Source organism: Xenopus laevis, chromosome 9_10S (genome assembly GCF_017654675.1).
Source record: "Xenopus laevis strain J_2021 chromosome 9_10S, Xenopus_laevis_v10.1, whole genome shotgun sequence".
Lineage (NCBI taxonomy): Eukaryota > Metazoa > Chordata > Amphibia > Anura > Pipidae > Xenopus > Xenopus laevis.
In genome coordinates, this window is record NC_054388.1 from 48,318,167 (window position 1) to 48,339,761 (window position 21,595).

A 21,595-nucleotide genomic window follows, 5' to 3' on the forward strand; every position below is an offset into this window, starting at 1 on the left:
CCTTGTTTCATTGCTTGGGTATTACCCGTCAGTTAATGCTGACGGGGGATGGCCAGGGAAAGGAGGAATTCTATCATACTTACCGTGATTCCCCTTTCCTGGCCATCCCCCTAGTCAGCATTCCCTCCCGAATCTTAGAGCTTTTTACAGAGACAGGGAGGAAGTAGGTAGGTGGGGCTTTAAACTCTGCTAGGGGACACATCTGTCAGTGGGAGGGGATACCCGTCAGTTAATGCTGACTAGGGGGATGGCCAGGAAAGGGGAATCACGGTAAGTATGATAGAATTCCTCCTTTACTTCCTTGTTTTGTGACAAAAAGTCACGAAATTTCATATGCAAATTAAGATTCGGTTCGGACGGGCAGAAGGAATCCTGCTGAAAAAGGCCAAATCCTGGATTCGGTGCATCCCTATTATTAACATGTTTTTTTAGAGCGCAAACATATTTCACAAAATTGTTTTTTCTCCTAGTTTATGACATATACATGTAATAGGATTTTTGTGGTCCTGCGCTCCCCTTTGGTGGAATGCAAGAAAATGAAGTTCAGGGGCACACAGGACAAAACACCTGTATGTAAGTGCCCTTAGGGCTCTTACTGTCTAGCCTTTTTTACCTGCGCTCCCCTGCGTCCAGGTTTCATGCGTTTAGCCGAAGGGGAGCGCAGGAGTAGACACGCTGAATTATTTTCAATGTGGCGGTACTCACACAGACGCATATAAGCGACGAACGCAGGTAAAGTGCAACATTCTGCGTCCCAACCTGCGTTCGGTGCTTACATGCCTCTGTGTGACTACAGCCACATTGAAAAGAATTCAGCGTGTCTACTCCTGCACTCCCCTGCGGCTAAACGCATGCAACCGTGAGGCGTGTGTCTACTCCTGTGCTCCTCTGCGGTTGTACGCATGAAACCGGAATGCAGGGGAGCGCAGGTAAAAATGCGTGTCTGTAAGAGCCCTAAGTCAGGGAGTCCAACCAATTCTTCTGCTGCCAGAGTGTGGCTCAAAACAGGAATGGGTTGTTTGCAGCAGACAAAGCTTGTTAGCCTAGACTTAGCATTAAATAGCTCACTGGTTCTAAGGAAAAAAACCAAGGCATTTTGTGGAAGAGATGCATCAGCTTGTGGGTACTCATTTGTGGTATTTTGTACCTTTTATTAATATGCAAATGGCTGATCTAATCTTGGGATCCCTGGAAGGCACAGGTCAGTGTTTACTTTATCTCTGGTCCCTAGCAAGGCAATCCCACCTTAGGATCCAATCGGAATTCAGTTGATCTGGCTGAAAATCTCATCTACCTATGCATGACTGACCGAAAAAGTGCAATGCTCCTCTTTTCCATTGCAATTCTTTGGGTCTGCCCACAGTCCCAATGAGCAGCATATATTACAAACCCTCATTTTACGTTTTTTCAGGGGACCAGAATAAAATACTGTAAGAGCCAGGAAAACGTAAACTCTGCAAAATGAACTATGCATTATTTATTGGCAGGACCACAGAAAAATAATATAAAAAAAAGGCAAAACTCAAAATCAGGGTATGTAAAATTGAGGTTTTTGCTGTATTACTTTTCACCATATATAGACATGAATATTGCCAGCTACATGTCCGTGAATGGGTTAATAATGCCCTTGGAAAGGTGGGTTCTGCCAAGTTACCCTGAAACCCTGTGGTCACAGAAAATACATAGTTTACAGGGGGGTGACAACAGACTCAGAAAGCCAGTAGAGAATGGATTAAACTGACCCCTCAAACTACATGTTAGTCCCTGACATAGACTGGGGGCTCAGTGTTATTATGGACCAGTGCTGGTGCAAATGCTGCTATAGCAGGCAATGGTGGTGATTTGTGCATTTTAACTTCACCATCCTGAGCACCCAAAACTCACAGGCATCACAATTCCTTAATCGCTCCACATGCCATTGACGTAACTCAGTGATCCCCAGCCATTAGCTCAAGAGTAACATGTTGCTCACCAACTCTCTGGATGTTGCTCTTAAGTAGCCTCAAAGCAGGTGCTTATTTTTTAAATCCAAAAGTGGGGCAAGTTTTGGTTGCACAGAAACCAGGTCTACTGCTAAACTGAGCCTCCTGTAGGCTGCCAGTCCACATAGGGGCTACCAAATAACCAATCACATCCTTTATTTGGCACTATGGTTGCCACATTTTCTGGAAAAAAATACCAGCCTTCCTATATATTTATCTTTTCTCCCTATTAATAACATTTGGATCAACCACAATTTTTACTGGCCAAGCCAGTAAAAAACTGGTCAGGTGGCAACCATATTTGGCACCCACGTTTCATGCCTACATTGCTCCTTAAAGGAGAAATCAACCTGTGGGGAAACAACCCCGTACCCCCCACCCCAGATAGACCTCTCTCCCCCCTGCCCCCAGGCTAACTACCCTCCCCCAGGGGAAATGCCCCATACTCCATACTCGACAATTTCCATGTAATTCCGTGCATGTGCAGTTGTTGCAAACTGCTCCAACTGCGCATGTGCAGAAATACCGATCTCTCAGTCAGCTTACAGAGGACGTGAAAGATGGACGCGTGGAACTTCGCTGGAAGAATCTACGCAGAGGGGTAAGTATGGAGTATGGGGCATTTCCCCGGGGGGGGGGTAGTTAGCTTGGGGGAAGGAGGGAGGGAGTGGGGGGTACGAGGTTTTTTCCCCACAGTTTGATTTCTCCTTTAAGTTGTTTTTACATTTGAATGTGGCTCTCTTGTCAAAAAAGGTTGGGGACACCTGTCCTAACTGGTTACTCACTCCTGCTAATGCCCCAAGTCTTTACATCCTTCCCCAGGGTTGGACTCAGGGCCGGATTTACATAGTGGGCGCCCCTAGGCCCACTGCCGTTCCTCGCCCCTGTCCCCTCCTCTTTATTTGTGCAAATTTTCATCATCAATGGGGATTGGCGCATAGTAGATTTAAAAAATGATTGTATCTGCAGAGCATCCCCAGTGTTTTTGAACCAATGTGGGTGTGGTTGGGCATTAGGGTTGCCACTTTATCTGGAAAAAAATACCAGCCTTCCTATATATTTATCTTTTTTCCCTATTAATAATATTGGGGTCAAGCATCATTTTTACTGGCCAGGCCAGTAAAATACCAGCCAGGTGGCAACCCTATAGGGCATGCCCCCCTAAAATCCTACCATCCTAGGCCCGGGCCTAGGTGGCCTTTCCACAAATCCAGGCCTGGTTGGACTGGCCTAGTAAGAGAATCAGAGGCTCCCCAGTGGGCCCCAGCTTTAGAGCACTTCCCGTCAGCTCACACGTAACTGCTCTGTGGAGTCGTAAAGCCATAACATTAAAGGAACAGTAACATCAAAAAATGTAATTGTTTTAAAGTAATAAAAGTTTAATGCAGTGTTGCCCTGAACTGTTAAAACTGCTGTGTTTGCTTCAGAAACACTACTATAGTTTATATAAATAAGCTGCTGCGTAGCATTGGGGGCAGCTATTCCAAGGAGAAAAGGCTCAGGTTACACAGCAGAAAGCAGATAAGCTCTGTAGAACATAATGGTGTTATCTGTTATCCACTATTCATACTGTGCCATATAGTCTTTTTTCAATTTCCGCCATTGCTACACAGCAGTAGTGTTTCTGAAGCAAACACATTAGTTACCAGTGCAGGGCAACAGTACATGATATTTTCATTACTTCAAAACACTTATATGTTTTGGTGTTGCTGCTCCTTTAAGCACTATGTCTATGTAATTGCTGTGAGAACGGGCCCAGTGTGCCAGGTTTTGCTATGGACCATGAGAAACCCAGTCCAAAGCTGTCCCTCTCCTATCGGGAGTGGGGCCAACAGATAAACGAGGGACTCTCTCTGACACACGAGGTAAGTGTATGTACAATAATGTTGCCCTTATCGAAAATGGCGGAGGCACCGGTTTCCGCCTCTGCCAACATGGCGTCAGTTGCCTCTCTGGCCAGAGCAGATCTCTATGGTGGGGGTTGCCGCGTTTGCGCAGTGGCGGTTCTATTGAGCAGAAGAGCAGCCGGGGCGGGGAGTCGGAGCCAGACGGGAGGGACGGGAGCGATGCGCCGGGGCCTGGAGCGGCGGAACAGCCGGCAGCCTTAGTGGAAGAAGCGGCATCCCTAGTACCCACACGGCACAGCTTTCCCCAGGTACCCAGGGCCTAACTGATAGGCCCGCCCTTTGTACTGCGGCCTCCCCACCGGGCCTGAGGGCTGCCCGGGCCCCGAGTAGTGACAGGCACAGCAAGATGCCCCCTCCCCCCCCTCGGTGCTGCATCTGTCAGGCCGCTTCTCCACTAGCCTATATATGGCTGCCTTCTGTACCGGCTGGGATATATCACCACTGTCTGCCCCCAATGACATGTGTACTATGGCCATTATCTGCTTCACTGGGGTTAACTTCTTCACTGCGAATATGTGGCGATTATCTGCGCCACTGGGGCTTTATGGCTGTTGTCCCCATTCATTAACTATCCCATAGGGGGTCCATAGAGACCATTTATTCCACTGGGTTAACTAGATAGTCGCTGTATCATCTGGGACAGCTAGATAGGAGCTTCCCCATGAGACTGTTTGCCTTTTGGGAAGGTGCTGTGGGACTCAGTGGGGTGGGATAATGGCCACAACCTCTGGGGTATCTGGATCTTCCCTAATACCCTGGGGAATAGATCTATTCCCTCTACTATTTGGGGTATTTGTGTAGTACTGCCTCACTAGTCTGGTGTATGTCTTACATGTTTTATGTGTTGTTTGGGCAGTGGGTGGGTGATTGGGGTGTCCTTTTGTGTTTGGTAATGTTCATTAATATGTTCAAATGTCATACTGGTACTGACCCCCAATAGGGTTTAAATGGGGTCCTTATTATTTCCGGCTGCTGCATGGGTCCTCTCTATACATGTATTAATGTGATGTGTGACCAACAAGGGGTGTGTGTAAAGCATCTCTTTGCACTAGTGTGCTACACCAACACCCAGGGTAGGTAGAATTGCATTAACTATAATGCTGGGTGGCAACTGCCTCTTTATTTACGGCCCAGCACTGGGTGTTTGTGCACTGCTGTGTGTGACTGATACAAGGCTGCATCACTAATAAGGCCAGTGTGCAACCAGCAGTTAGTGGCTCGTTCTGTTAATGTGTCTGAACATTGGCAATGGGAATGCTCCTTCCTGTCACCTGCTGGTAATGATTAGAACTTATAATGTTTTTTATTGGGCTACAGACTTCCTGCCCTATTGTGCCATGCTGCTGTCATGCTTTGTGTAGCCTTTCAAATATTGCCATCAATTATTTATCCATTTATGTGCAGCAATATTAGGACGATCCCTCCCTGAGCGTGTAGAACTGCTTAATCCTTTCATTATTCTGCTCTGCATAAAGGAATTCTTGAAATAACTGCCCCATGTCTCATGTGCAACCCCATCGGTGTTGCTGAATCCTGGGAACAGGTGCAGTTGTTATGCATCCGGATGGGAATTGAGTTGAGGTTAAATGCTTTGCGCTGCTCTGATGTCACCACTGGTGGTGGGGGGGTATCTCTGTCAGTTAAGGTGGGCCATAGACATTATGATTACATTCCTTTTAATACAGACGTGTAGAGCTGAATCGTCCGATATACTGGGAGAAACAATTGAATTCTTAAGATTCAGCACTAACAATGGCCAATATTCTGGTGCTTTCAAAGGTGCCCGATCGGCGAGCCGACCGATATCCAAGTCTTCTGCCGATATCGGTTGGCTCGTTTCATACCATAAACGCACCGAATATCATACGAAGATTTGATTCGTACAATATTATTGGTGTGTCTATGGCCACCTGAAAACTTGTGATTTTACTTCCAGAGGTTCCTGCAAGGCATTGTACCCCACATGCAACATGGATTGGGCAGGAGCGACCAATCTGCTGTACGGAGATTGACAGAGGGAAATGGAATTTAGAGACTGGAAAACCTCAGGGTTTTCTCCTTATAATAATAAAGAATAATATCCCGAAGTGCAGTCTTGCTGCTGTCTGCCTGCGCTTGTATTGATTGGTTTGGTTGATGTCATACACTTGGCTGCTGTCTTTAGAACTGGGATAGTGCCCAGACACGCCGTTTCCTCCTCTTCTAGATATCTGAGATTTTTAAGAACTGTGTTCTGTATTGGAGGCCAGCTCATCTATACAGTCTTTTATGGGGGTTCCCATAATTATTCCATTCTGGATTCAGTGTCTTGGTCTGTTTGCTGCTCTGCAACAGGAACTGGAGGTGGGAGTAATGAATTTAGAAGAGACTGTGGCTGGTATAGCAGGTAAAGTAGTCAGAGATGGTCCCTATAGTAGCAGTGGGATAATAGTCTCTGGGAAAGTACAGTGGCTGTGGGATAGCAGGTATAGTAGGGAGAGATGGTGCCTATAGTAGTAGTGGGATAATAGTCTCTGGGAAGGGACTGTGGACTTGGGATAGCAGGTATAGTAGGAGGTGCCTATAATAGCAGTGGGAATAGCCTCTGGGAAGGGACTGTGACTGTGGGATAGCAGGTATAGTAGGGAGAGATGGTGCCTATAGTAGTAGTAAGGATAGCAGGCTGTGGCATAGCAGATATAGTAGGGAGTTGCTGTCCCAGTGTCCACGAACCGCTGATGGCAGAAAACAATTGCAGTTACACCAAGGCTTTAGATTGGACAGTTCTATTTTTATAAATATTTGTGCCCCACAATGCTTCACTATGAGAGCAAGCTCCACTATAAACACTTAGCGGGTACATTACAGTCTTTGTCATACCTGAAAGTGAAAGGTGCCTGTCATTATGTATGAAGCCTACAGGGGAGTTGCTTGCAGCCTCCCAGCACAATAGCCTCTCCACATGAGAACATTCCTCCTTTGCAGCTGATCGTACAGTGTTACCTGGAGGCATCGAAGCTGGGCAGGCGCTTCCCCTTCTGTAACACTGAACTGCGTCTATAGAGGATTCTATAATTATCTATCACACTGGGATAGTTACTTTGTCAGACAAGCTGATTGACAAGATGTGTTGAGAGAGCAGATTGGTTGTTTAGTTTTGCTTCATGTTGTTTTGCTGCTCTCGGGGCAAGAGGGAAATATGATGGGGCAAGTGCTGGAAACTTGCTGCCTGTTGTAGTCTTTTTGTGTCCATTAGTAATGATGGATGGATCTGACCTGTTTCGCTTTGCCAAACAATTGCAAAATGCATTGGTCTATGGATGTCAAATTTTCTTTGTACCACAATGCGGCACGTCAATTTTTTTTTTTGTTGCACAAACTTTTTTTTACCCATAGGAGTCTATGGGCTTTTTATTTTTTGCGGAGAAACTAGGTGAAAGATTTCGCTCATCATTATCCATTAGTGAATATCCATAACATTCCATAGTGCAGCCTCTAAGGGCCCTATTTGTTTCCCATTAGCCCCTGCCAGACTGAGCTTAGGCTGAGTGCACACCAGTCACAGACTCTGCTTCTCTTCTCCTGCTATTTCCCTGCTGGCAGATAGTAGCCCATGTGATATCATCTGCTCAGTTTTCCTCTGCACTGACAGACACAGCATTGACCTGCATGCAGACACACTAATATCTGCGCTAAAATGCAAAGTTTTGGTTTTCCATTCTGATAACCACTTAGTGTGTCTACATGTCGGCTACTCGCTGTAGAGAAAGCGAAAACTGAGGGATGCTAAGTCTGCGCCTCACCTGCCCCCATCCTTAGATTCTAAAGTCCCTGTAACATTCCCACCAATCCCTACCCCAGTGGAGTTTACAATTTAAGGTCCTAGATATTGCTGGACTTTATGCTGGAGAATTCTGGTAGTTGTAGTCCAGCAGCATTTGCCTCCAAAGAAAGCAGTGGTACTCACCCAGCCATAGGAAATGCCTGCCAGATTACATACTCACTATTCTAATTTGAGGGTAGAATGAATGGTGTGCACAAAAGTATTTACTTTGTCCCCAGGGCCACACAGAGAGATTGCTCCTACAGCAGGATAGGGTAACTTCTGATTGTGTGCTGTGTGTAACTTGGCAGGCTCTTTTATTATACTACTACCATGAGCAAGTACTTGTGACACTGTGCTATTCATACCATCTTTACCTTGGGTCATTTATTCTGCACTTTCCCTGCTGCACTTTCTATGAAAGGATCTGGTGTTGTGAGAGAGAGCAGGGGATTGGCTGGTGATACAGTGAGGACCAGTGGGAGATTTTCCCTGCGTCGTTGGCGCATATAAATAAACCGGATTGTGTTCTAGAATGAGAGTCTGCCCCTCCCCGGGCGCTTCCCTCACTGGCTGCCTTTGTTCTTTATTAACACATTTGCTCATAGGGAGACTCCCATCTGGGTAAGAGATGAATTTACCTTCCGAGGGAGCTCCTACCCCATCGTTATGTTATGATTAATCCAGAGCGAGGATTTGTGTATGGGCACAGCTAACTGATTTCTACTTCACCTTTCTGCGTTTTTTGTACCTTCTTTAAGGGGCTAATTTATTATTCTCTCATGATGCGGAACAAGTTGTAGGGAGTTGTGCATAGAGAGTAAAACAGAGGGTACACAAATAAATTAAGCAATGCATTAAATACCGATTGCTAATAATTTAGCCCATATCCCTTTCCCTTATAAGGGCAACTGCAAAATAGATGGTCTCCATTTGTGAGGCTTTTTTTCAGTTCAGCTGTTTTCAGATTGTTCCCCAGAAATAGAGTTTTTTCAATTACTTTCCATTACTTATTTTTTTTACTGTTTTTTTCAAAATCTAAGTTTAAAATTCAATGTTCCTGTGTCTCTGGTGTTTGAGTCTGGCAGCTCAGGAATTCAGATGCAGGCTCTAAACTGTTACAATTTTGTAACATTTAGTTGATACATTTCTCAGCAACATCTCTGAAGTATTAGCAACTATTGTATCAATTCTAACAGCTGCCTGTAATGAAACCCAGAGCTTCTGCTCAGCAGGGACAAACATAAGTAATGTATCAAATAAATGTATCAATTTAGAGCAGTTTACAGCAGGGGTCAGCAACCTTTACGATCAAAAGAGCCATTTTGCCCCTCTCCCACTAAAGAAAAATAGTCTGGAGCCGCAAAACATAACACAGCTTATAAACTTTTTTAACCTTTTTTTAATTTTAACTGTTACAACAACAGAATACAACAAACAGAAGTGCATTGTGTATATGCAGGGCTACTTTGAAAAAAATTAAACACTGAATAGCCCTATTAAATGCTAGTGTTCTCATCTGTTTAATGTGACTTCTGTTTCTGAAGCTCCATGCTGATCGTCTCTCTCTTGTCTTGAGTGTGTGTCCGTGGTAAGGACCATGATGAATCATCTTGCTGTGGCTCAGTCTTGCCACTCCTGGGACGTCTATACAGCCCACGCACCTGCTGGCGGCTTCTTGAGTATTCTTACCGCGGTCGCACACTCAAGAAGCCACCAGCAGGTGCGAGGGCTGTAAATACGACCTGACAGGCAAAGCCGCAAGACTGAGCCACAGCAAGCAGGACGAAGAGCCGCAGGTTCCCTACCCCTGGTTTACAGGGTTGGCGACCCCCCCCTTCCCAGAGCTGCCTTCGAAGGTGAAAAACGACACTTTACACTTCAATATTAGAAAAACAGGGACACTTAGAAAATAGTTATTGGAAAAAGTCGTTATTTCTGGTGATCTATCTGAAAACAACTAGTTGAAGGCGAACAACCCCTTTAACTCCCATCTCTATAGAAACCTTATTTTCAGTACGTTGTACTACTTTGTAGTAGCTTGGTTACTCCAAAACAAAGTAAACTAAGGGCAAGCAAGAGAAATTGACTTAAAACACAAATACATGAGGCCTAACTTCCCTTCTTTCTACTTTCAGCTCACCCCAGCCTTCCTAACTGCCCTTCTCTCTTGTTTCAGGGCGTTGTGCAGAACTATGTACCTCTGGACCGGTGACTTAGCGTTACAGTGCCTCTCGCCCTCCTTGCTGCACGTTTAAATTAGTCTTTTTATATCCGAGCAGCTGCTCTGCAGACACATGCCAGATTGTTCTCATTCCCAGGATTGCATCTTTGAAGGCCAAACCCTCTTCAGCTTTTTGGCAACAAGAGAAGACCACGTTGGTGCATTCACTTGAAAGATTGGTGACCTTCTGCCCTCTACATTGCCTCTTTTCCTAGTTGGTGCTGGCCCACCCCCTAGCTATGGAACAGGGAATGGACTACTGGCTGGGGCAGATACAGCAGAAAGATGTGGGCAAGAGACTCCAGGTTGGACCAGACTTGATAGAATACCTGTTGGATAGACAGAAGTCTATAGACCTGGAACAGGACCAGACTCTGCTTGATAGAATGGTCGATGGACTTGCCACTTCCTGGGTGAATTCTAGTAATTACAAGGTAAGTCCGGCATGCATTTTATGCCCATTACAGATGATCTATACTGCTCAACCCAACATGAAAATGGCTAAATGTGTCCTTGCCAGTGGTGGTGTTCTAAAGAGCCTACCCAAAGGCTGCAGCTTGGCTAGCTTTCACCGTCTGCAGTATGTGTGACTGCTGTTAATGGCAGAGCAAGAGTTGCCTCCTTTGGATAATGAGGCTGTAGTTAGACCACAACCATAAAGGGGAAGTGAAGTATATATATATATATATATATATATATATATATATATATATATATATATATATATATATATATATATATATATATATATATATATATATATATATATATATATATATATATATATATATATAATAATCCCCTTTGTGGGGTTGGGATGTGCCAATGCATAGAGAAGGGCAGTTTGTTTGACCGAATATTGACGCTGCTGCACAATGGATGCACATGGAACAGTGAAGTATCGGATTCTCTGCCTGCATTTCTCTGCAGGCCAATATTTGCTATGACTGGCCCCAGCCTAAAAAGACAGAATTTTTTTCTTTAATTAGGACAATGTTTATTTTTGGATTTAAAACCATTTGAACAAAGTATATAAACAAGGGATGTTCTGGACCCCCAAATCAGCTATGAATAAAAACAGGGAGGGGGGACTATGTAGGGGTTTTTATCAGTTGGGGGAGTTGAATTCTCCTTTACGATGGGCTGATCTGATCATGGGCCCTAGGGCCCAACAATCGGATCTCAATCACAGGAATGCTGTTGGAATGGGGACATTGCCTGTTGGCAGCTTTTATTGGTCTGTGTGACCCCCTTAAAGGAGAAATAAACCCCCCCAATAAGAAGCCCCTATTTACTACCATAGATAGTCTCCCCTCCCTTCTCCCCCCACCCCTGCATAGTTTGTTACCCCTAAAAACGCCCCTAACACTTTGCTCACGTATCTGTGCAGAGTAAGCGCAGTGGAGCTCAAGGGCGCTACCTTCCAGTTTTTTGTCTACTTCGGTAAGGGAGCGCCGTATTGGCGCATGTGCAGTTGGAGAAGTCATCCAGTTCGTAGCAACTGCACATGTACCAAAAGTGCCGGAAATTGCTGAAGGGAAGTACCTAAAGAAGACCGGCGATCCGAAAGATGGCTCCCATGAGCTCTGCTCTGCTTACTCTGCACTGATATGTAAGCAAATTGTTAGGGTCACTTTCAGGGGTAACGAACTGTGGCGAGGGGGCCTTTAAAGGAAAACTATACCGCCCAAACAATGTAGGTCTCTATAAAAAGATATTGCATAAAACAGCTCATGTAAAACCCTGCTTCATGTAAATAAACCATTTTCATTATAATATACTTTTCTAGTAGCATGTGCCATTGGGTAATCATAAATAGAAAATTGCCATTTTAAAAAATAAGGGCCACCCCCTGGGATCGTACAATTCACTGTGCACACAAACAAACCAAACAAAACATGCTTGTTGGGTCACATGAGCCAATCAACAGACAGAGTTCAGTGTAGGTCAACAGCTTATTGGCCTGTGTATGTGGCAATCCCAAACAGTGTCCCACCCCCACAAATATCATGATTTTAACACTGATCCTTTGGGCACATTGTGAATCTGTCAGTGGCATTACTTCCTTGCATGAATTTGGGGCAAATATGTTTGTTATTATTGTTAGATCAACATTAAGTGGCCAAATGCTGCTGTGTAATTTGCATATGTAATTGATCAGTAAAGGTCTTGTGTGGAAAGAGGGTAAGTAAAACCAAGGAGCAGATCCCTGATAAACTTGTACTGCAGTTGGTCGGCTGAAATGGAAAACTGGCTGGAGTGATCACTGTTCCTACCCTGTTGGGGCTGGTGTTTTTCCTTGAAACAAACATTCTGGGCAGTGGTTGAGTTCTTGGGCCGTTGAATTCAGTTTGTGTATTTTCCTTGCAGTACAGTGAAGCCCCTTGTTCTTGAAGAACTTGCCAAGACCCTATGCAGACCTGAAACCCCCTGGGAATTCAGTAGAACTTTCTCTTGTTCCTGACTGTTACAGTGCTGGGGGCAGGGTGAATACTATCCAGGCTTGTACTCCCAGCACTCACTGTGCTGTCCCAGTAGTTAAAAGTTCATCATGTTAAAATGTATATGTTTAATGCTTATATGCTTAAAGGCATACTGTCAAACATGTTTTTTCAAAAGGCATCAGTTAATAGTGCTGCTCCAGCAGACTTGTGCACTTAAATCCAATTCTCAAAAGAGCAAACAGATTTTATTATATTCAACTTTGACAATATGTCTAGCCCCTTGTCAGATTTCAGTTTCCCAGCTGCCCCAGTCATGTGACTTGTGCCTGCACTTTAGGATGGAACTACTTTCTGGCGGGCTGTTATTTCTCCTACTTAATGTAACTGAATCAGTCTCAGTGGGACTTGGCTTTTACTATTGAGTGTTCTTAGATCTACCAGGGAGCTGTTCTCTTGTGTTAGGGAGCTGTTATCTCATTACCTTCCCATTGTTCTGCTGATGGGCTGCTGGGGGGTAGGGATGGGGGTGATATCACTCCAATTTGCAGTACAGCAGTAAAGAGTGACTGAAGTTTATCAGAGCACATGTCACATGACTGGGGGCAGCTCGGAAACTGACAATATGTATAGCCCCATGTCAGATTTCAAAATTAAATATAAAAAAATCTGCTCTTTTGAAAGATGGATTTCGAGAGCAGCACTATTAACTGATGCGTTTTGAAAAAAAAGTTTTCCCATGACAGTATCCCTTTAACCACTATTATGCTGCCACCTAGTGGCCAAAGCTATTCAGCAGGCTGTGTATTTCCTTTTTTGTAAACCCTCCTCCTATTCCTTCCTCATGTGTGATGTCAGTTCCTCCCATCATCCTCTTGTGTTTCTGTCTTTCATCAGAGAGGAGCTACAGCTCAGAGGTTAGGAAAGGAATATTCTTTTTGACCTGCAGCACTTAAACATCTACTGCTACATTTGTCCATCCACCCCTAAATAAGCAGCTTTGTGGATTCCAAGTGTCTGCTGAGTTCAGCTATCTGGCAAAGATTGCCCTCAGTGGTTGATACAGCTCCAAACAGACCCAGCAGGGAGGTCTCACTGGGAAATCGGCCATTATCACAGTAAATGGAGTCAGAATACTTACTATACAATACAGGAACACTTGACCAGGGGAAATCTTGTGCAGGTATAACTGAACTAAAACCAGAACCCAACTAAGGACCAGGTTGCTCCAAGCCTGTTGTACTGAGCTCTGAGGCATGGAAATGCTAAACACATTCTATTTGTGTAATTTTAGGAAAAGGGTAAATAGTCACTTAATAAATGCTACTTTAATCCCATACACAGATAAAGGTTTGACGTGCAAAAGAGTAGCATGCATTCATTTATTGCTCGGCAGAGCTCATTTACTAAAGCAGCTGTTAAACTGCACACCTGCACTAGCACATGCCAACCAAACAGCTATTCCCTTAGGTCAGCCTCTTTAGGGGACACTAGCCTATGTTAAATAGGTTTCTGTGGATCCCAGTTCTGGGGCAATTTTACCAGGTCAGGGTATTTGTTATAGAAAAGTTGTTCTGGAACCCTTAAGGAATCACCCTGAGTCCTGTATGGGCATTAATCCAGTACTGAGATGCCTCTTTCACAGCTGGAACCAACTTGGCAAAATGTAGGCCCTAAGCTCTAAAGGTGTCCATACATACTCCTTGAGGTGGGCAATATTGGGCTGATGCGATTGTGGGCCCGAGGGCCCAACGATTGGATCACAATCAGGGAAAAAACAGATGTGTTCCTTGATCTGACAGGATTTTTAAACCTGTCCAAAATCTGGCCAACTTTTGGCTAGATATTGATCGGGGAAGCCTGACGGACGGCCCCATACACTGCCTATTAAGCTGCCAATTTAATCTGTTGGCAGCTTTTATTGGCCCCTCTATGGGGACCTTAAGGCCCAATCCCATCCCATCATTCTCTTTGAGTGTACTGTGATCTATTAGGAACAGTGAAGGCAAAACTCACCTGCCAGTAAAGAAGCCTAGTAACCTGTAAATGGCATTTCTGGGGATCAGTGCAATTGTGATTGTTGCTATTGACTCCTCAATGCACACAGGGAATGGGTAACTTAGTGCTTATAATGCAGCTTGAAGTACATAACTTGGGGACAGTGCTAGAGTATGTTTGCTGCCAAGTGTCACCTTCCTTTGTGCCACTTATGCCCATTCCCTTACAGCTCACACTTGTGCTTTATTACTTTGCTTGTTTTCTCACAGTCAACTGAAATTGTCTCCTGTTTGTCTTTCCTCTGTGACTCTAGTGCTCTTAATTGCTCCTTGCTCTTCCACTAATCATCACCCTTCCTCCTGCCCCTTTTATTTATAAACTTCAGCGATACCGAAGGCCCCATGCTGTTTTGGGATTGATAAAAATCAAATAGATGGCCACCTTGTTTCCCCTGGCTACTTGGACAGTCCTAGTCTAAAATACTGTCTTCGAATGTCTCCTCTGGATTGGTCTGTTTAGCGCTTCTTGGACTAGAGTGCAAGCTCTTGTAAATTTTTGTTCTTGGGTAGCATAGACTTCATGTACTGTATAATATGCCACACCTTGTGTTTGAGACATGGCAAAGGACAGAAAGGGCATGGATATTTGATCAATGTCTATAGCAGCCTGACCTGCTCTCCCACCTTTTTATTGCACAGCAGCCTTGGGTCCTGTGCAGTCACCACAACAGTGAAACAGTGATTCACCTCCTTTTCTTGGTGCCACGATATCTTATTGCCTCTAATCCTGTTTGGGTACTTTGTTTATTAGGCCATCACAAGCATACCAAGCTGATTTCATTGGAAGCCCCAGGATGTTGTCTCTCCTTTCTGCCCACAGGCCTGCTCTGTCCCCTGCCCCCCCCCAAGCTGGCCATATATTATGTACCACCCCATTCCCACAATAAAACCACAACATTTGTTTATTACACCTGAAACAGGTTCTTGCATTGGACTCATTATTGGCCCTCCTTGTCCCCATGCTGAGTGTTATGGTGGGAAATAAGTATCCCATTAATTACAGGGTGTAGCAGTTAGAAGAAACCTGCCCCATCTGCTTTACCTGCACTGCTGCCTTTTCCTGCTCTGGGATTGTATAGGCAACACTAGAGAATTCTGGTGCATATTCGGGGACAGTGTGATCAGACTAGTAGCTGGATCTTAATTGACTGTTCACTGGCACACACAGCCCCAAACTGCCTGTGGGTTGTGCATACAGTATGTACAAAGGTTATGTGCCCTCACACACGGGAGCTTAGTCTAAAAGGAGAATGTATCCGAGACATCTAATCTTTTTTTTCTGCTTACAATGTAACAAGTCTGTTTGTCTCTGAATTTTTTTTATTACTCGTTTGCTGCAAACCCTCTTTTCCAATCGCAGTGGATTCCAGAGCAATGGTGATTTCTTAATGGCCAGAAGCCTTAGGTTTGTACACGGAAGTTAGTTGTTTACATGGGTGCCTATTGGTTGTTTGCCCTGCTCCCAAGCCCGATGTCGTAGGTGCAGTGACAATGTTAGAGGGGATGTTGGACCGTGCAGATAAGGGCAGTCCGTGTCACTAAAATGGCAAATTGTGAGCTGGCAGGGGAACCTGCTGGTATATATGTGTTTCTGGGCTCAGCCTCCTTCTGCCACACTCCTGGGCACCTACATCTGGAGCATATAGATAGGCATGGGGCACATATACTCCAGCAGAACAGTATTGGCCCCTACTTGCACAATACAAGAACGTGGAAATGCATAACATATTATACAGTATAACATATATTTTGACCAATACATTTGCTGCCCCTTTAAATCATGCAGTGCTTTGTATTTAGTGTTCATTTCTCAGTCTCCATCATTGCACCAGTATGGGCCGAGGGGTTACACTGGGTGATGTGTCATTTGGGAGTGCCCAGCATTGTCCTTTGTGACTGTCCTTTCTATGTATTTACTGAGCAGCTGTACCCCACACTGAGCCAATGATGGGGGAACACATGTGCCCCTTCTCCCGCCTGATATTTTGGCCGGCTGAAAATAGCCCCATGTAATGTCACTTCCAAAACATGCAGCCACACTCCAGTGCTAATAACCAACAGTGTCTCTGCTCCTCTTATTCCTTGTGCCTCCAATGATATTATCTTCCCTGAGACTGATCTACTCCTATTCACCCCCACAGAGTATTGAACAGGTTATTTTATCATGTCCAGGAAATGCAGTTTAAACATGCCCAGTCTTGCTTTGCTACCAGTCCTGGGTACCCAACTGAGAGAGCGCGATACTATAGTGCCAGCCCTGATTTATTTGCAGTGTTAAAGGGGTTGTTCACCTTTAAATAAACTTTAAGCATGAGAAAGAGAGTGATATTCTTAGACAATTTACTAATAGTTTTCATTTTTTATTATTTGTGGCTTTTGAGTTAGCTTTTTATTCAACAGCTCCCCAACTTGCAATTTCAGCCATCTGGTTGCTAGGATCCAAATAATCCTAGCAACCATGCATTGATTTAAATGAGAGACTGAAATATGAATAGGAGAGGGCCTGAACAGAAATATGAGTAACAAAAAAGTAACCATAGCTATAAATGTGTAGCCTTTCATAGCATTTGTTGTTTTAAGTGGGGTCAGTGACCCCCAAATGAAAGCTGTAGAGAGTCAGAAAAAGAAGGCAATTAATTAAAAACTATAAAAAAAAAAAATAATGAAGACCTATTGAAAAGTTGCTTCTAACTGGCCATTCTATAACACACTAAGTTCACTTGAAGGTGAACCACCCCTTTAAGTGTTGTCTGCTGAGCTTTTACACCCATGCACTAGCCCTTGGCTTAGGGGTCACTCATCAGGAAGGTACCTAGGGGCTCTATTTACTTTCCTTTCATTAAACCAGTTTGATGTTTCTGTCTGGGTGTCAGGCTTACCCGGAATCTGGAACCAATAGGCTGATAGAAGGCCGCTCCTACAGTACCCCACACGGTATACCCTCGATATGAACAGAGGAGAGACTGGTAGGGGAAGGTATGAGAGCCGATTTAGCAGTAGGACGTTGAAGCACAGCTCCCAGCGGAGAAGAAGATTGGTCAGGCAGGCCGGGTCAGGAACGGAGAGATCAGCGAAGTCAAAGTCGGGCAAGGTCAAACAAGGAAAACAGCAACCGGAACGTCAAAACAGGAGGAATAAGCAAGAGGCGTAGTCAAGTAGATCAAAGTCGAAAAGAATCAAGCTTGGATAATTCACAGGAATCTTCAAAGTAGCAAAGACGATGTCTGAGCGAGGTCCTGCTCTAAAAGGATGGTTTAAATAGGCCCAGCGTCCAAAATGGCGTCAGCGTCGGCGTCAGCGTCACATGCCTGCGTCCCCGCGCCGGCGTCAGTGCCGTCGCGCCTGCGTCGGCGTCATCGCGCTTGCGTCGACGTCACCGCGCCTGCGTCTACGTCACCGCGCCTGCGCTGCTTCCGAACGCGCTGCGTGACTGCGCCTGGAATGTCTCGAGGGGCGGAGCCAGAAAAAGAAGGCAATTAATTAAAAACTATAAAAAAAAAAATAATGAAGACCTATTGAAAAGTTGCTTCTAACTGGCCATTCTATAACACACTAAGTTCACTTGAAGGTGAACCACCCCTTTAAGTGTTGTCTGCTGAGCTTTTACACCCATGCACTAGCCCTTGGCTTAGGGGTCACTCATCAGGAAGGTACCTAGGGGCTCTATTTACTTTCCTTTCATTAAACCAGTTTGATGTTTCTGTTTGGGTGTCAGGCTTACCCGGAATCTGGAACCAATAGGCTGATAGAAGGCCGCTCCTACAGTACCCCACACGGTATACCCTCGATATGAACAGAGGAGAGACTGGTAGGGGAAGGTATGAGAGCCGATTTAGCAGTAGGACGTTGAAGCACAGCTCCCAGCGGAGAAGAAGAAGATTGGTCAGGCAGGCCGGGTCAGGAACGGAGAGATCAGCGAAGTCAAAGTCGGGCAAGGTCAAACAAGGAAAACAGCAACCGGAACGTCAAAACAGGAGGAATAAGCAAGAGGCGTAGTCAAGTAGATCAAAGTCGAAAAGAATCAAGCTTGGATAATTCACAGGAATCTTCAAAGTAGCAAAGACGATGTCTGAGCGAGGTCCTGCTCTAAAAGGATGGTTTAAATAGGCCCAGCGTCCAAAATGGCGTCAGCGTCAGCGTCACATGCCTGCGTCCCCGCGCCGGCGTCAGTGCCGTCGCGCCTGCGTCGGCGTCATCGCGCTTGTGTCGAAGTCACCGCGCCTGCGTCTACGTCACCGCGCCTGCGCTGCTTCCGAACGCACTGCGTGACTGCGCCTGGAATGTCTCGAGGGGCGGAGCCAGAACCCTTACGATCCTGTCAGTGCCCCCCCCCCTAGGCGCGGCCTCCGGACGCGGTCCTTAGTGGTATTACCAGACCTCCGAGACTGAAAGATTTCCACCAGTCTAGGGGCGTGAACATTAGCTGCCGGTTCCCATGAATTTTCTTCTGGGCCAAAACCCTTCCATTTTATGAGGTACTGAAGTTTACCCCCTCTACGCCTGGAATCCACGATAGACTCAACCTCGAACTCCATATGATCTTCCACCAGGATAGGATCAGGAGTAGACTTCCTCCGCCCCGGAAATCGATTTGGTACTACAGATTTTAGCAGTGAAGAATGAAAAACTGGATGTATCCGAAAGGAATCAGGTAGCCGTAACCTAAAGGCTACTGGGTTGATTCGTTGTATAATCTCGAAAGGTCCCAGGAAACGTTGCGCCAATTTCTTGGATGGACAATTCAGCTTCAAGTTTTGAGTAGACAGCCACACCTTGTCTCCGACCACAAACTCCGGATCTGGATTCCTGCCTTTGTCAGCAAAGTATTTGGTATTAGACTGTGCCTTTAACAAATTCTCGTGTAACATCTCAGTATTAGATCTTAACAGGGCAAGCCTATCTTGCGCAGCAGGAACGGATTCCTCCTTGAGTAGCCCAGGGATCATGGAGGGATGATAACCAAAATTAGCATAGAAGGGAGTTTGCTTGGTGGATGAATGTACGGAATTATTATAGGCAAACTCCGCCATAGGTAGGAGTTTGACCCAGTCATCTTGAAGAAAGCACGAAAAGCATCTTAAGTATTGCTCTAGAGTCTGATTAGTCCTTTCAGTCTGACCATTTGACTGTGGATGATATCCAGACGAAAGGGACAACTTAATTTGTAACCCCCTACAGAGCGCTTTCCAAAACCTTGAAGTGAATTGGACTCCTCGGTCAGACACAATGTCTTTTGGCAGCCCATGTAGCCGTACCACCTCTCTAATGAAGGTGTCCGCTGTCTCTGCTGCCGTTGGAACTCCAGATAGAGGAATAAAATGCGCCCATTTAGTCAACCGGTCTAAGACCACAAATATAACTGAGCAACCCTTGGAAGGAGGGAGATCCGTAATGAAATCCATTGAGATGGAAGTCCAAGGACAATTTGGGATGGGTAACGGATGAAGAAGTCCAATTGGTTTCCCAGTAGAAGACTTACAACGGGCACAGATGTCACAAGATCGAATAAATCTGGAACAGTCACTGCCCAACTTTGGCCACCAGAAATGCCGTCGTGCCAAATCTAGAGTCTTGCGTAACCCAAAATGTCCAGCCAAAGGGGAATCATGGATGGCTTCTAATGCTTCAGTCCTTAAAGTTTCAGGAACAAATAGTCTTCCTTTATTGAAGTAAAGTCCTTCCTGAAGGTGTAAGGGAACTTCTGTAGAAGGGGGAGAACTCCCAGACTTCTCTCGAATCTTATGTAACAATGAAGATTGTAACAGCAAGAAGCTGTTGGCTGAGAGGATAGTTTCGGGGGACTTTACTGGAGCTCCGTCTTGAGAACATAAACGGGACAAAGCATCAGCCTTGTTGTTTCGTGAGCCTGGACGATAGGTAATGTGTAACTGGAACCTCGAAAAAAAAGGGCCCACCTTGCTTGTCTAGGTCTTAATCTTTTGGCAGTTCGCAAGTATTCAAGGTTCTTATGATCTGTATACACCTAGATAGGATGGACTGCACCCTCCAGCAAGTGTCTCCATTCTTCTAGAGCCAATTTAATTGCCAACAGCTCTCTATCTCCGACGTCATAGTTACATTCAGAACTGGACAGTTTCTTTGAGAAGAAGGCAACCGGGTGAAGAAGGTTTTGGGTCCCCAGACGTTGAGATAGGACTGCTCCTACGGCAACTTCAGAAGCATCCACTTCCAGAACGAATGGTTGAGAAGGGTCAGGATGTGCAAGAATAGGGGCCAAGGTAAAACTCTTCTTCAAGGTGTCAAATGCTTCCTGGGCTTGGGATGACCACAGAAATTTAGAACATTTCCTCGTTAAGTCAGTAATTGGTCGGATAATCATGGAAAAGTTTTTAATAAATTTACGGTAGAAGTTGGCGAACCCCACAAATCTTTGTACTGTTTTACGATCTGTAGGAATAGGCCAATCTAGGATTGCCGACGTCTTCTTTGGATCCATGATGATTCCATTAACAGAAATAATGAACCCCAAGAACTCAATGGTGTCTTTTTCAAACTCACATTTCTCTGCCTTCGCTATCAAATCATGAAGGCGTAAACGACGAAACACTTCTCTCATATGACAACGGTGTTCCTCCAGTGATGAGGAGAACACTAAAATATCATCAAGATATGCAACCACATAAATGTCCAGAATGTCTCTGAAAATGTCGTTAATGAAATGCTGGAACGTTGCTGGAGCGTTACATAACCCAAAGGGCATAACAAGATACTCGAAGTGTCCGTATCTGGTTCTGAAGGCTGTCTTCCATTCATCCCCTCTCCTGATTCGGATGAGATTATAAGCCCCCTTCAAATCCAATTTTGAAAATACAGAAGCAGAACGAAATCTCTGGAACAGTTCGTGGATCAACGGAAGCGGATAACGGTTCTTGATGGTTACCTTATTAAGCTCCCGATAATCTATGCAAGGACGAAGGGAATGGTCCTTCTTCTCTACAAAAAAAATTCCAGCTCTGGCAGGTGACGTGGATGGTCTAATGAAACCTTTTTTTAGGTTTTCGTTAATGTATTCAAGAAGGACCCCTAGCTCCCTTTCTGAAAGAGGAAAGATGCGTCCGAACGGTATAGGAGCACCGGGCAACAAGTCGATCGGACAATCGTATGCCCTATGGGGTGGAAGGACATCAGCACTCCTCTCATTAAAGATGTCCAAGAATTCAT

The 21,595-nt window shown here is 45.1% G+C and overlaps 1 protein-coding gene across 16 annotated transcripts in view; it reads left to right on the top strand.

Moving 5' to 3' along the window:
* Positions 1–3,976: 3,976 nt before the first annotated feature.
* Positions 3,977–21,595, top strand: part of clasp1.S (cytoplasmic linker associated protein 1 S homeolog) — a 103,757-nt gene continuing 86,138 nt past the window's right edge. For 5 of the 16 annotated variants that reach the window (XM_041577772.1, XM_041577776.1, XM_041577774.1 and 2 more), the window contains exons 1-2: positions 3,977–4,137; positions 9,871–10,349. In XM_041577772.1, coding sequence (XP_041433706.1) covers positions 10,155–10,349 — 195 coding nt within the window. In that variant the 5' untranslated portion in view covers positions 3,977–4,137; positions 9,871–10,154. 16 annotated transcript variants of the gene reach the window in all.